At 39.3% G+C, this 14790-nt stretch overlaps 1 protein-coding gene across 3 annotated transcripts; it reads left to right on the top strand.

Moving 5' to 3' along the window:
* The first annotated feature begins 3623 nt into the window (after positions 1–3623).
* LOC120768593 (lipase 3) lies at positions 3624–11106 on the top strand. 3 transcript variants are annotated; one of them, XM_040095356.1, is made up of 6 exons: positions 3624–4036; positions 4293–4609; positions 4688–4865; positions 9224–9585; positions 9652–9810; positions 10531–11106. In XM_040095356.1, the coding sequence occupies exons 2-6, from the start codon at positions 4361–4363 to the stop codon at positions 10921–10923; spliced, it is 1341 nt and encodes a 446-aa protein (XP_039951290.1). In that variant the 5' UTR covers positions 3624–4036; positions 4293–4360; the 3' UTR covers positions 10924–11106. The 3 variants fall into 3 exon arrangements, with proteins under 3 accessions (XP_039951290.1, XP_039951289.1, XP_039951288.1); XM_040095355.1 differs by having other exon boundaries at positions 4217–4609; XM_040095354.1 differs by having other exon boundaries at positions 3624–4609.
* The last annotated feature ends 3684 nt before the right edge of the window (positions 11107–14790 follow it).

Here is a 14790-nt window from a genome sequence, read left to right as displayed (position 1 = left end):
TTTCATCTGATTATACTTAGAGCTGGATAAGAATGCCTCTTCAGAAACTCCTTTCGTGGTTATTCAGCTGCTCTCAAGCTTCTTCGCTGTCGAATACATGCAGCCACCCTAATGTGTGTAAATTGAGGAATGCCTACTAGCACCGATCGTCTATAGACATGACTCATTATTTCATATAAAAGTTATATTTATTTATTTTAATCGTCAAAGTAGTATTTGTGAGCTTTATTTTGCTGCGCTGGCAGTAAATGTTGATATAAATAAATAAAATATATTTATAATTCGTTTTACATATGGCAGCGATAATGCTGTAAATTTAATAAAAAAATGTGTAAGTATAATATTTTTGTTCACCTAACGGTTATATGTGTCACCTAAAACTAAGCAAAACAGATAATACTTAGGGTTATATATATAGATCGGAGTAACGAGAAAAGTTGAAATCCGGTTGACTGTCTGTCTGTATGTATAAAATTCCTTAGATTTCGATCGTCAGATTGACGTTTTACACTTTGCCTGGGCTTTGATTCTTGCAAGTGGCAAGAACTTAGCCCTTCCTTACTTGTTGTAGTACGATTTCTTCTTTGCATCAAAATAGGCCTCAGGCGCTCAACTCTTTATTCGACCAAAATTTCTTCCCATAGAGCATTCTTTTGAGATCTGAGGACAGGAAGCAATCGGGGGCCAGAACTGAAGAATACGGTGGATGCGGAAGCAATTTGAAGCCCAATTTGTAGATTTTTGCCATCGTTTTCAGTGACTCATGGCACAGTGCAACAGCACTTGTGGTGTCTTAGTGAAACAGCACTTTCTTTTTTTTCAAATGCGTTCGTTTTTCGACGATTTCATTCTTTCTAACGTTCCAATAACGCTATTGATGGTCACAGTTGATGGTCCTTCAATTTCCAAGGTAGTTAATAAAAATTATTCCAAGCCCATCAAAAGCTGACTGTTGCGTTTTCCACGTTTTGGAGCGAGTTCGTCGTGTGCAGTCGACTGGGATGACTGTCGATTGTACTGCGGAGTGAAATGATGGAGTCATGTTTCATTCATTGTCACATATCGACGCAAAAACTCAAGTTTATTGTGCTTAAACAACTCCAAACACTGGTCTGAATCTTCAAATCGTCGTTGTTTTTGGTCAAAAATGAGCTAGAGGGGCACCCTCTCTGCACAGACCTTTCTCATACCCAAATATTTGGGAATATTAACGCGTTCAGTTGATATCTTTAGAATGCCTGCTATCTCAAACAAGTTCACTTTATAATCGCCCATCATGTGCTCACCGTGTTCGGTGCTCATTTCACAACGTCTAAATTCAGCACAACAATCCTTGCTGGTTGATTATATTGGGACAGTGTCCGGAAACTCTTCATCATGCCAAGTTTTTTTTTAACTTCTCAAGAAAGAATATTTCTCAATATTCTCAAAAAGCAATATTTTATCAACTCGCGAAATTTCCTTTTATCAATTTTCTTCACAATGCCAAAAGTAGCTTTTCAAAATGATATAATTAACAATCTAATTCACAAATTTATACATGCGCCTTTTGAAGGTTAGCTTTAAGCTTTTGTTAGTACCGTATCCCCGATGTCATAGCTGCTATACTGACCCTGAGTTCGCTGACAGTGCGCGAAAAGCTAGTCAAGGAATACATGACCGCAATAACAGTAGTAGCAAGTTATTTCCATATTAAACTTGAATGGGTGCCTGACCACAGCAGAATCGTCGGAAACTGTAAAGCTGATGAGCTGGAAATAAAGGACACTCTTACCTACACAAATCACATAAGGATGGGTGTCAAAGAGCTCTGGCTCAGAGTGGAACTAAAGGGTGCATTGGAATATTAGGTCTTATCAATACCCACAAGGTCGCAATGATAGATGTCCTAATCGGACACTGTCCAATTCACACACACGCGGTGAGGATAAAAATCTTAGAAGACCCAACTCGTTAAAGTGGCAGGCAGGGAAATGAGGTAGAAACAGCTTGACACTTTATCCTCAACTGTCCACTTTTCTCCAGACGAAGGTTGAAGCATCCAAATGCCATATTTCTACGAAGCCGACGAGTTGTTTGAAATTGATATTAGCCGCATAAATGAATTTGTCGCAGGCTCCAAACACTTTCTCGTTATGTGACAGGCTTTTTGATAAGCATCATTCTTAACACCTGCGGCATTATTAAAAATCCGCCTATTTTATTAACCAAACCTAGTACGATCCCCTTATCATCATTATTAACGAGGTTTATTACTGTCAATGTTTCATGGATATTTATACCTTGGAGAGGGTACATTAAATTTCCTTCGACGTTTGTAACATAAAAAAGGAAAGATCAGAGACCCTATATACACATACAAATTATCAGCACGCCGAGCTGAGTAGATTTACCCATATCCGTCTGTATATATGTATGTACATATATGAACACATCCCACGTCCTCTTCTCACCAAGAAGCTGCTCATTTGTCGGAACCGACGATATCGGACGACTAAAGTATTAAGCTGAAATACGAACTGACCGATCTAACTGAGGTCCATCTATGGAAACCTTGTTAATTTGACAAAGTATCTTCACGAAATTTGGCATAGATTATTAACTATGACATTGCCATAACTTCCGAATAAATTGTACAGATCGGACTACCATAGCATATATTATACAATGTAATCGATCGAACTCAAGTTCAAGTATGGACAAGTTTTTTATTTGACAAGGTAGCTACGAAATTTGGCAAAGATTATTATCCACAGCGTAGCTATAAGCTTCGAAGAAATTGTTTAGATCAAACTACTATAGCATATAGCTGTCATTTAAACTGATCGATCAAAATCCAGAAACATATATTTGTTTTTCCTTTGACGGTATAAAAAATGCACCTGTGTAGAGTATTATGGCTGCGGTGCAACCTCTGTGCTCTCTTCTATGTCTTTGATTTTTAGCGAAATAAATTTAAGAAAAGTCTGCGCTAACGAGAGAAAAAGCTGTCATTAGAAGATGACAAACATACCGAAAAGGGTTTTTGTCGATAAAAAATTAGAAATTTTTCAAAGAAAAGTAACTTTTCTTTACGATCATAATACCTCTCAAAGGTTTCGTAGTTCGCTGGGCGAGTTGCGCTCAATTTGAGAACTTAATAATTATATTTTCTGAATCAGCAGTTGCTTATATACTTCCGTACACCCCTATTACAATTCTTAAAAGTCAGACTTGAAATTAATGTAGATGTACATATGTAAATTTCGTGACTTCCGCTGAGTACAATCAAAGGTATGCGGTTGCAGACGTTCAAAGATGCTTCGCAATTATGAGAGAGCAAAACGCTATAAAAAGTGAAACTACATAGAGGAAATGAACTTTGAGAAACCGCGCTCAGATGAAATGAGTTAAGAATTGCGCTTTACTTGTTCGGAGTATTGAGAAAAACTAAAAATTTTAATGCAATAATAATTGGAATAAATTCATAAAAATACTATAAAAAGCAGCTGAGTGCGAAATGTTGCCAACAACATACAACATATTGCAAAACAACATAAGTACACACAGTTCAGTGATCGTGAGAGCATGCGAATCTTCAGCAAAGCGTAAGTAGTTGGCGGCTGGGCACAATCAGCATTCGCGCACAACAAAACAGTCGGCAATTGGTGACCGTAAAGAACGAATGTCTACGATTAAGTTGTGCTTTCATTAATACCGCGTTTGAGATTTCCGACTCGAGAGCTTGATTTGGAAAAAAGCGAACGCAAAGCGAAATAAAAATAGATAGAGAGACCAATTTATCTACTCACAGAGCATCGTCCGCTTGATTAATTGAACGGATTGGAACTATCGTAGTGCGGACACTCGCCTTTGTGCGTCATGCGTAATCCGTCATCCGTCATCCGCTGATAAGCGTCGCTTCCATTGACCAACACTTTCGTTTATCAGTAGCGCGTATTTTCAAATAATAAAAGCAAAAGCGGCAAAGCAACAACAAACGCTTCGTATCAATCCGTATAATGTTGGTCAGTGTCACGCTGTGTGGGACCAAACGGTAATCGCAGTCAATGTTTAATCGTCAAACAACAGAGTTGTGAAAAACATTTGTAGATTGTGCGCTCTACGTTGCTTTAAGTAAAGTGAAGCGTCGAAAAGTGATTTTTAAAAACTCGCGTGCCGTAGCATCAAATATACATACAACAAGTGGCGAGACGAGCCCCTTTTTGTTCGTCAGCAATCACACTTAAATAGCTTGCTTACTGATAAAAAAAAAAAAACACAAAAACAAAAAACTCACAACCAACAAACAGACTTCCAGCTCGCATCTTGCCTTCGCAGCGCTCAGTTTTAAGTTGCCCGCCACGCGTTCGAGAACAACATGTCACGCTTCAGAAGTTTTGTACTCATATTCGCGTTACTCGGCGTCTGCTTGAATAGCAAAGCCCAGGAGGAGAGTACTTGGTCATTGAGTTTTGGTGATATCTCGTTGTTCAATCTGCCGCAGCTCGGACGCTCGTTCGTTGAAGCGGTTGGTGTGGTCACTGAGAATCCTTTAAACATAGTGGATATTTTGAAACGTGGTTCGGGTGCGAATACAAACATTCCAGAGGATGCACATCTGAAAACGGTAAAAAGTTGTAGCATAACTCAGTGATTATTGTGTAATATTACAAAAAGCTTCAATCAATATTTGTTCTGCGTTTAGCCGGAATTAATAAAGAAGTATGGGTACCCTGCTGAAATCCATCACGTGATCACCGATGACGGTTACATTTTGGAGCTCCATCGAATTGCTCGCGCAGGCGCTACGCCAATTTTGCTAATGCACGGTTTGTTAGACTCGTCGGCGACATGGGTTATGATGGGACCCGATAAGGGACTTGGTAAGTGATAAGAGTAACGAATAATAAATTTTCCGGGTGAAATAAACTACAACTGAAAGAAGCAGCAATAATATGTTTAAAAGTGAATTTCGCAGAACTTTTCGTTATCGTGTTTAAAAAACTTGTTTTTAAAGTTAACTTTCGGGTAGTACTTAGATTTGTTGAAAAAACTTAAGTTTGCCACGAAGTCTGTACCCCCACAAGGAAACGTACAAAATATATATGTAAGTGATCAGCATGACAAGCTGAGTCGGTTAAGCCATGCCCGTCTTTTCGTTTGGCTGTATATAACGAACTAGTCCTGCAGTTTTTGAAATATCGATCTGAAATCCTTCACTTGGCCTTTCCCTCCAATGAAACTGCTCAAATTCAACGATCAAACTGAAGTTCTTGTATGGAAAACTTTTTTATTTGACGAGATCTTCTTCTTTTTCATTGGCGTAGACAATGCTTAGGAGGTTTTAGTTGAGTTTACAACAGTGCGCCAGTCGTTCCTCCTTTTCGCTGTTTGGCGCGAATTGGAGATTCCAAGTGTAGCCAGGGCCCTGTCCACGTAGTCTTTCCAACGGAGTGGAGGTTTTCCTCTTCTTTTGCTTCCCCCGGCGGGTACTGCGACGAATACTTTCAGAGTTGGAGTGTTTTCGTTCAGCGCAGCAGCTGTCCCATAATTCGCTGAACTATGTCAATGTCGTCGTATATGTCATACAGGCCGTCATTCCATCGAATGCGATATTCATCGTGGCCAACGCGCAAAGGACACCTGTTATTCTGCGTTGGATTTCCAGGCTGATATTGTTGGTGGTGCTTATACTGGTTCCAAGATAGACGAAATGATCTACGACTTCAAAGTTGTGACTGTCAACAGTGACGTGAGAGCCAAGTCGCGAGTGCGACGACTGTTTGTCTGATGATAGGAGATATTTCGTCTTGTCCTCGTTCACTACCAGACCTATTTGCTTTGCTTCCTTGTTTAGTCAGGAGAAAGCAGAACTAACGGCGCGGGGATTTTCTCCAGTAGCAGCTTTAGCAGTTAAAAAGCAGTTTTGAAAGCGGCGAAAAGGTGGTGTGTGTCGCTTTTCTTTTCACGGGTCTTTTCCAAGATTTGGCGCATGGTGAATATCTGGTCGGTTGTTGATTTTCCAGGTCTAAAGCCACACTGATAAAAACCAATCAGTTTGTTGACGGTGGGCTTTAATCTTTGAAACAACACGCTCGATAGAATCTTATATGCGATGAGGAGGCTTATTCCACGGTAGTTGGCGCAGATTGTGGGGTCTCCCGTTTTGTGGATTAGGTAGAGCACACTTAAGTTCCAATCGTTGGGCATGCTTTCGTCCGACCATATTTTACAAAGAAGCGCCGCCGTGTATGAATAGCTCGGCTGGCAATCCATCGGTCCTCGCCGCTTTGTTGTTCTTCAGACACGTAATTGCTATTTGAATTTCTTCATGGTCAGACAATGGAACGTCTGCTCCATCGTCATCGATTTGGAAATCAGCAGGCTGGAGAAGTGTTCCCTCCATAATTTTAGTATGTTCTGGGCGGTTACTAGATCATCTCCTTGGGTTCTACGAGAGTATGCTCCAGTCTTGAAACCATCTATTAGTCGCCGCGTTTTTTCGTAGATTTTTCGAGCATTACACTTGTTGGCCAGCTTATCAAGCTGTTCATACTCACACATTTCGGCCTCTTTCTTTTTCTGTCTGCAAATGCGTCTTGCTTCCCTCTCCAACGCTCGGTATCTATCCCATCCCGCACGTGATGTGGTCGATTGTAACATTGCGAGGTAAGCAGTCTGTTTTCTTCTCTAAAGTGAGTTCCAGTTTGTGTTATTTTGGGTCAAGTGCTTGGAATTCATTAAATAACAAAAGATTCCGCAATGCGAACTAAGCAATACTTGAGGTCAAATAAATAATGGGACAGCAGCTAACCGTTTCTCATCTGCTGACTAATGTCCCATTGTCTTACTTTCTCTCACGCATTAAGATCATTAATACCAAGTTCTCTTCAGCACCTCTTCCCAAAAGTATTATTATTTTTTGAATGGCCTCTTAAATTAAAGTCTTGAATACACTTAAACATACATATTTATCAAATCTAGGGCAATCTGTGTTAATACTATTGTCGGAATTTGATCAACGACTGACGCAACAAAGAAACAGAGAATTAAGTTAAAGAAACCATACTATTGTTTATCAAGTGGAACTCACACTGAGCACTGTATATAATTACTAAGATTTATTTCAATTGAATTCCTCTTTTGATAACATTTCACAATAAACGAAAGGGCCGAGGTCAACAGAAAATTAGAAGAAAACAAAATAATAGTAGAGTTCACAAATAAAACAGGAAAAAAGTAAGGATGAGTTAAGTTCGGGCGTAACCGACATTTTATACTTTCGCAACAAGCAGGGACCAAAGCCGGGAAAAGATCTTGAGGTGTTGCCAAAATATTGTGTTGAACAAGTGGAAGGGTCATAGTCCTGATTCCATTCATTTTAGGCAGAGGATACACTGTAATTAGAAAAAGATTCTTTCTAAAATTTAAATAGCAAATATGGATAAAGTCAACCGAAATCAACTCATCAGATGATGTCATTGTCCATGCTATGACTTGTAGGGTTTGGTCTTTGTTCGACTCGACTTAACTTTTCAACTGCCTTCTCAATCTAAGTAAGCACCTGTTGGCAAGAGTGATTCTGCGTTGGATTTCCAGGTTGCTGTTAATGCTGGTTCCAAGATAGACAAAATTATTTACGACTTCAAAGTTATGACTGTCAACAGTGACGTGAGTGCCAAGTCGAGAGTGCGACGACTGTTTGTTTGATGACAGGAGATATTTCGTCTTGTCCTCGTTCACTGCCAGATCCATTTGCTTTGCTTCCTTGTCCAGTGAGAGAAAGCAGAACTAACGGCGCGGGTGTTGAGGTCATTGATATCGATATCATTGGTATACGCCAGCAGCTGTACACTCTTATAGAAGAGTTATTTTCTTCTCTATTTAGCTCTACAGTTCGTATTATTTTCTAAAGTAATAGGTTGAAGAAGTCACACGATAGGGAGTCCGCTTGTCTGAAACCTCGTTTAGCATCGAATGGTTTGGAGATGACCTTCCCGATCCTCACATAGCTTTTGATGTTGTTCGACTTCGGCTTACAAAGTCGCAATAGCTTTGCGGGGTTAACAAGTTCAGATATAGCGGTATAGAGGCAGTTGCTTTGCGTGATGTCGAAGGTAGTTTTAAAATCAGCGAAGAGGAAGTGTGTCGATTTTCCTTTCACATTCGGTCGTTAGCAGATTTTCCAGGTCTAAAACCATTCCGTTAAGGTCCAATCAGTTTGTTGACGGCTTCAGTCATTCACATATTACGCTCGACCTTATATGTAATAATTGGTAATTGTGGGGTTAGAACACGCTTAGGTTCCAATCATCGGACATGCTTTCATATGACCATATCTTGCAAAGAAGCTGATGCATGCACCTTGTCAGTTCTTTGCTGCCGGATTTGAATAGTTCGGCCGGTAATCCATCGGCCCCTGCCGCTTTGTTGTTCTTAAGGGGGGTAATTGGCAGGCAGTCAACCGGATTTCAACTCGACTCGTCATTAAATTCATTAAGTGATGCAAATAACCGTTAGGTTTTGATCGGTCAGTTTATTTTATATATATTCTATAGTAATCCGATCAGAAACATGTCCGGATGTTGTGTTGTTGGTTTGAAGAGTAATCCGTACCAAGTCGTGAAGAAAGCATGCCAAATAAAAACACCTTTCATACAAGGGATTCGATTCCGCTTCCGCTCATTCAGTTTGTATGACAGCTATATGCTTTATATGTGACCTGGTCTACGAAAAGGGAGCTAACTTGCGAAAACTAGTTTTCTGGAAAAAGCTGTTAAAAATAATCGTCAGTTTCTCGTTATCTCATTAATTGCTCTCCTTTTTTTTGACACCTAAGCCCCCTTTCCGTAGACCAGGTCACATATACTTACATATTTTGGTATTGTTTTAGGAAAAAATCCATACTTAGTTGCATGAAGATATCTCGTTAAATAAAAAAAGTTTTTCATACGAGAACATTTGTATACATTTATATAGGCTATCCGACTTCGTGACAAACCTAGTATATTCTGTTCAGGGTATAAGTATTAGCATTTTACGTCTACAAATCTTGAATTTCAATAAGAGTGAGAAAAGTTATTTTATATAAGATTTGGGTTCAAGTATTTGCTAGATGGGTTCAAGTACTTGCTTGCACACTTTCAAAATATTAGGCTGAGTGCTTTTATGATATTTGGCGCTTCGAAATATTTAATATTAAATCAATGCTCAAGTATACTATACGCTTAATACCCTACAGCATATCTTCTTTACGATTCCGGCTACGATGTATGGATGCCAAATGTGAGGGGCAATACGTACTCACGCAATCATACCAAATACAGCACGAAGCATGCTAAATTCTGGGATTACACATTTCATGAGATGGGAAAATATGATCTGCCCGCAAGCATTGATTATATTTTGGTACAAACGGAACATGATCAATTACATTATATAGGTCACTCACAGGGCACCACGACCTTTTGGATAATGTGCAGTGAACATCCTGAGTACAGTGAGAAAATCATTTTGATGCAAGCATTGGCTCCAGTAGCGTATGTTAATCATAGCAGGAGTCCGGTGGTCCAGTTTTTGGCTTTCTTCCGGGATCCCCTCAGTGTGCGTAGCATTATATTATATTTATGGCAACATATTTCAAAACACACTTTTTTATTAATCACTTAGGTACTCTTAAGGCTGATTGGCGCGCATGAGTTTCTGCCTGATAACGAGTTCATGACAATGTTCAGTCAGATGATCTGCGATGAGGACAATTGGACGTTGGAGATTTGTTCCGATGTGTTATTTTTGATTGTTGGTTTCGATAAAGCACAGGCCAATGAGGTAAGCGCTGGCAAAATGATTTGTAAATTGCCTCTAGTTCTAAATAGAAACGGGTTCAAGCTTAAGTTCATGCAATATATGGCAAGTCTGATCAAATGATCAAATTTTGGTATACAGGGTTTGTCCGGAAAGTTATAGAACTGAGCCGATCTAAAAAAATTTATTGAACTAATCGTTACTATTCTTTAAAAACTTTTAAAATAAGCGCTTTCTGCGTCTATGCTGCCAGCGCGATTTCCAAGAATTGCAGGCGTCACGGAAGGCATTCTTCGGAATTAATCTTGAGAGCCGAGGTACATGCTGCTTGGATCCCCTCTGTCGTTTCAAAAGGCTTGCCTTTCATCGACCATTTCAGGCAAGGAAACCAAAAAAAACTTCCGGGGGGACCTGCGATGTCTTTTTGGACCCGATTGACCCTTCGTTTGAGTCTCTTGAGGACTTCCACTTAAAACTTGGCGTTGACAGTTTGTCTAGTAGGAACAAATACATGGTGATGGATGCACTCACAGAAACATGTACCATGAAACATGTCGCGCGAAAATGTTTGTCCTTACTCTTTAGGTGCTCGGAGACAACTGAAGAGCCGCAACTGAAGTGCAGTCGCGGCGAAAGAAAATCAGTACTATTACTTTCCGGACAAACCCTGAATATTCTACTACTATTCTACTTTTTGAGATACAGTATGCACTATATAAATTTTATGTTACTTTTTTTGCTTAGACAATGCTGCCAGTCGTTCTTGGCCACTCGCCTGCTGGCGCTTCTACCAAGCAAATGCAACACTACGGTCAATTAAGACAGTCGGGACACTTCCGTCAATTCGATCACGGTTGGATACGAAATTACTGGATATACAACAATATATCACCACCGGAGTATAACCTTGCGAATGTCGGCAGCAAGGTGGCGCTTCATTATTCCCAAAACGATTGGCTGGCCACGCCAATCGATGTAGAACACCTGCATCTTCAGCTGCCGAATGTAGTCGGCAAATTTTTGGTAAGCTACCCAGACTTCAATCATTTGGACTTTGTTTGGGGTGTCGATGCACGGGAGCTGCTTTATGATCGTGTCTTGCGACTAATGAGCTTAGTGGAACGTGGAGAACTTTAAAATGCATTATTATAAATGAGTATGTAAAGTTGTAGAAAACTGTGAACTCAAGCGGAATTGAGTAGTTGCAAGTACCTAAAGTTTATAAGTATAGAATATCGTCTATACAGGTATTATAGTTAGTGTATAGTGTAAAATATGTTTGTTAAATTTTGAAATATTAATAAATTTATAATCAAAGAATTTGTATTTATCAGACCCTCTTGGTACATAAGAATGCTATGTATTAAATGCAGAACCGATATCTTGAGCCTGCGCAAAGCAAATTTAAATAATCAGACTATATTTTCACAAGGTTGGATGTTAATATTTTCAGGTGAGAATACGCCATAGACGTAAATGAAAAAGAGGTTTAGAAAAGGAGCAGTGGAACACACCAGATTCAGTTTTTACACGGTTTTGATTTTACACGGTCTGGATGTAAGACAGTCTTTAATTTGCACACGATTTTAATCCATTTTGCATGATTCAAAGTTGTTTTGGGAAAAATTTTATTTTTAATACAAATTTAGAGCAATTTCCTCTTTGTGGATACAATTCTCCAACTAAGCTACCGTGTAAAAACAGAATTAGGTATAATTCCATCTATACAGACGGGTTCAAAATAGACTGCGAGTTGGGCTGGAGGTGTACTTCGATGATCTTAATATCTCTCTCTCTCTCTCTCTCTCTCCACTCTCTTTCTCTCCGTCTATCAAAATCAGTTAGCATCTTCCATTCTACAGAATAAGTACGGGAGGATTCAGAAACCTACGCTAGAACAACAAATGTAGGACAGCTTTAAACTCACTAGCAGGTCAACTCCACTTATCCATAATTTATGTTTCCGGTTCCAGGAACATTTTTGGCAACGGAACAGCCGACTTGCCCATGTCAGAAAAGTCTATCTTGTTGAATGCGAGGCTGAGAGAGGACCGTGCCAACTGGGAATGATTGGAATCTGAGTATAACCAAACACAAGATAGCTAATAGTGATAGATTTGGCAAAATATTACAAGGCAAAAAGGAAGGACTTATTAAATTGGCCCAGGAAAGTACATATATATAGACTTACAGCTACCATAAGGGGTCAGTAGGGTAATCAGGCCTATTTTTTTGACATTTTTTCCATAGAAATTTTTATTCTATTTAGAACTTTTTTCACATATCATGAGGTATATCGTGGAGTGTATAAAATTTTTTTTTTGGTAATTTTTGATGACATCTGTCGGAGAAATGACTGGGTGAATGAGATGCGCTTTTTCACTGGCGGACACTATTTGTCATATTTGGATCATCTGAAACACAAAAACTTAATTAATTTTTAAAAAGTACGTGAATGGTTTTCGTCTCTACTAGAATCATGAAAAAAAGTTGATAAATAAAAAAGTAATTAACTTTTTTTTTTAATTTTTCCCATGTTTTCTTACATTTTGTCATAACATTGTCAATAAATTATAAAAAAATATAGAGACGATAGCCAGGCGTTTTGTGAACATTTGAAAAAAAAATAAAGCCAATCGGTTGAGTAGTTCGACCGGAGTCATGTCCGCCACTTTATAAAAGTGTGTTTTGAGAAAAACGCGTTTAAAGCTTGAGGTGTGCACTCCGAGCGCGCCGAGCGTCGAGCGGTATTATTATTTTTGGGCCCTTTTCGAAACCTTCCAATGGTAAAATGGGCTTCTACATTAATTCTAAGAGTATAAGGGAACAGAAAATGCAAACACAAAAAAAAAAAAAAATTGAAAATAGATTACCCTACTGACCCCATAATGGCGCACTGACCATTTGGAGAAAACGCTTTAAATGTTAAAAATGGGAATGTTCTATAACAATGCATAACGTAGCTACAAACTCGAAGGATATAAGGAGACGGTTCCACACTTTCTCTGTGAGTGCCTACATCTATCACAAACCTGAAGTAGAAATCAATCTTTGAATTCATCAGGTACAAAAACATGAATGGCTATCTATAGTGTTCTCATTGAGGTTAGGAAATGGTTTCTACACATCAAAGAAATCCAAAATTTAGAGGTTTTAGGAAGTGTATTAAAATGGTGTATCTATTTTTTTCTTTCCAATATAGTCCTTGGGAAATGTCCTGGACCAAAAACGTTTTTAAATGCGAAACTGGAAGCATTACTCGATGAGGAGTTACTAAAGCAGTCATTTCAAAACGGTTAAGACTAGCTGGATACATTAAAAAGCAAGAAAAGCCGTTCATCTTCTGACAACCGTTTGTTCTAAGCACTTTTTTTTAGGATAGAATCTACAAATTGCCAGAAAAATGGGAAATGTTTATAGTTTCAAATGAGCAATAAGTAAGATCACTTTATACTGGCCGGTTATCATGCCATACATTGACCTGCTGGTCCTTAGTAATGCCAGATGTGGGATCAGTTCAATTTTAGGTGAAGAATTCGTCACACAAGACGTCAACGTTTTTTGCGAAATTTAAGTGCGAATTGATGTCTACGTTTGATACTCCGTCCTGTCCTTTGAAGTCCGAAGCTCCTACTACTTGGGTCGAATTTTAGATAGTGCTGGACAAAGATGTTTCGGTGTCTTTCTCATGTTAAATTCTCTGCACTTTTTGCATGTATTATTACCACTTATGCCCATCTGGCTCGCAGTAGGTTGTGACCTGTCAAGACGCCAACAGACTACCGGTAGTCCTTTCAGGACCGTGTGAGTAAGAATCAAGTGAGTCTTTCTAAAAGTCTCTTACGCATGACCTTTGTTATTCTGCATGTAAGGCATTTGATCTCGCTCTGATTCGCCTGTCAGCGCTTTCCCAAATTTCGTTGTATATCGTTCATAGCGATTTCTTGTACTTGTTTGGAAGTCAAACGGATGTCACTTTTGGCAAACTCATCAGTTGCTTCGTTTCCCTGAACTCGCTTGTGGCCTGGAATCCAGTATATATGCAGTCGCAACATCTACTGCTTACCTGTTGCTAAGGACATTTTCTGACGTAATGCGATGTAAGATTAATGCCTATATTAATTTCTGGCTGGCGAACGACGTATATATTTATCCTTTTTATGTTATTTCCAGCGTTGTTAGTTATCTTGGCCTCTTTTCCAACTGCAAATACTTCCGCCTGGAAGATACTGCAGTAATCCGGAAGTTTGAAGGGTCCTCTGAGATCCAGCTCCGCAGGCTACTACACTATCCCTCCTCCGTTGGTGTGACTTCTCTCCCAAATAAAACGTATAGGTATGTGGATGTTTGTGATATAAAATGCCTTCTATATTTCTATATCTTAGGTTAAATTAGGTTAAATGTTCAATCCTTACCAGGGATCTCACTTGTCGATATTTCAGCTTTAGTTTTGAAAAAGCTGCACAATGGAGTAGAAAAAGCCTGGACGTTTCTATCGCATTTTCTTCTATACAACTAAGTTTTTCGGCCGACTGGATTTGTAGAAATAGAGCATGAATACCTATCGAGCAATGTCCAATAAGAGCTCTTACGATTGTGGCAAAATGAACTTTGCTAAGAGCAAGTAGTTCAGTAGATCTCCTACAACGGCGATCCAATTCATTCAAACTCCGCTGTAAGCGGTGTACTGGTGACGCTTCTTGCGAGCTCATCGGCTTTGCAATTTCCACCGATTCCGCTATGATTAGGCACCCAAACTAGTCGGATCATGAAGAAGCTTGTTGCCATTTTTAGTGAGGACAAACATTCCTTCACTAACTTTGAGCTCAATGTTAATATCGCCGCTCTGTTGTCGTAGTGAAAGCTCATCACCATAAAAAAAGTTGCACTTCGGATCAGTAAGTCTACTGCTACCTTAATAAAAGCCACTTCTGCCTTCGTTAGACCGATAGCCTAAAGCTTAACTTGAGGGTGAGCTTCTTACTGCAGTCTTTCCCTCCAACC

This window comes from Bactrocera tryoni, chromosome 2 (assembly GCF_016617805.1).
Source record: "Bactrocera tryoni isolate S06 chromosome 2, CSIRO_BtryS06_freeze2, whole genome shotgun sequence".
Lineage (NCBI taxonomy): Eukaryota > Metazoa > Arthropoda > Insecta > Diptera > Tephritidae > Bactrocera > Bactrocera tryoni.
Note: the sequence above shows the minus strand (reverse complement) of the source record. Positions and strands in the feature narration are given on the sequence as shown.

What these genes read in the sequence shown, in the direction of transcription:
- LOC120768593 (XM_040095356.1), top strand. Translation starts at nt 4,361, where the DNA reads ATGTCACGCTTCAGAAGTTTTGTACTCATATTCGCGTTACTCGGCGTC. An exon ending in AGGATGCACATCTGAAAACG is followed by an intron (nt 4,610 to 4,687) that starts GTAAAAAGTTGT and finishes TTCTGCGTTTAG; the next exon opens with CCGGAATTAATAAAGAAGTA. An exon ending in GGGACCCGATAAGGGACTTG is followed by an intron (nt 4,866 to 9,223) that starts GTAAGTGATAAG and finishes AATACCCTACAG; the next exon opens with CATATCTTCTTTACGATTCC.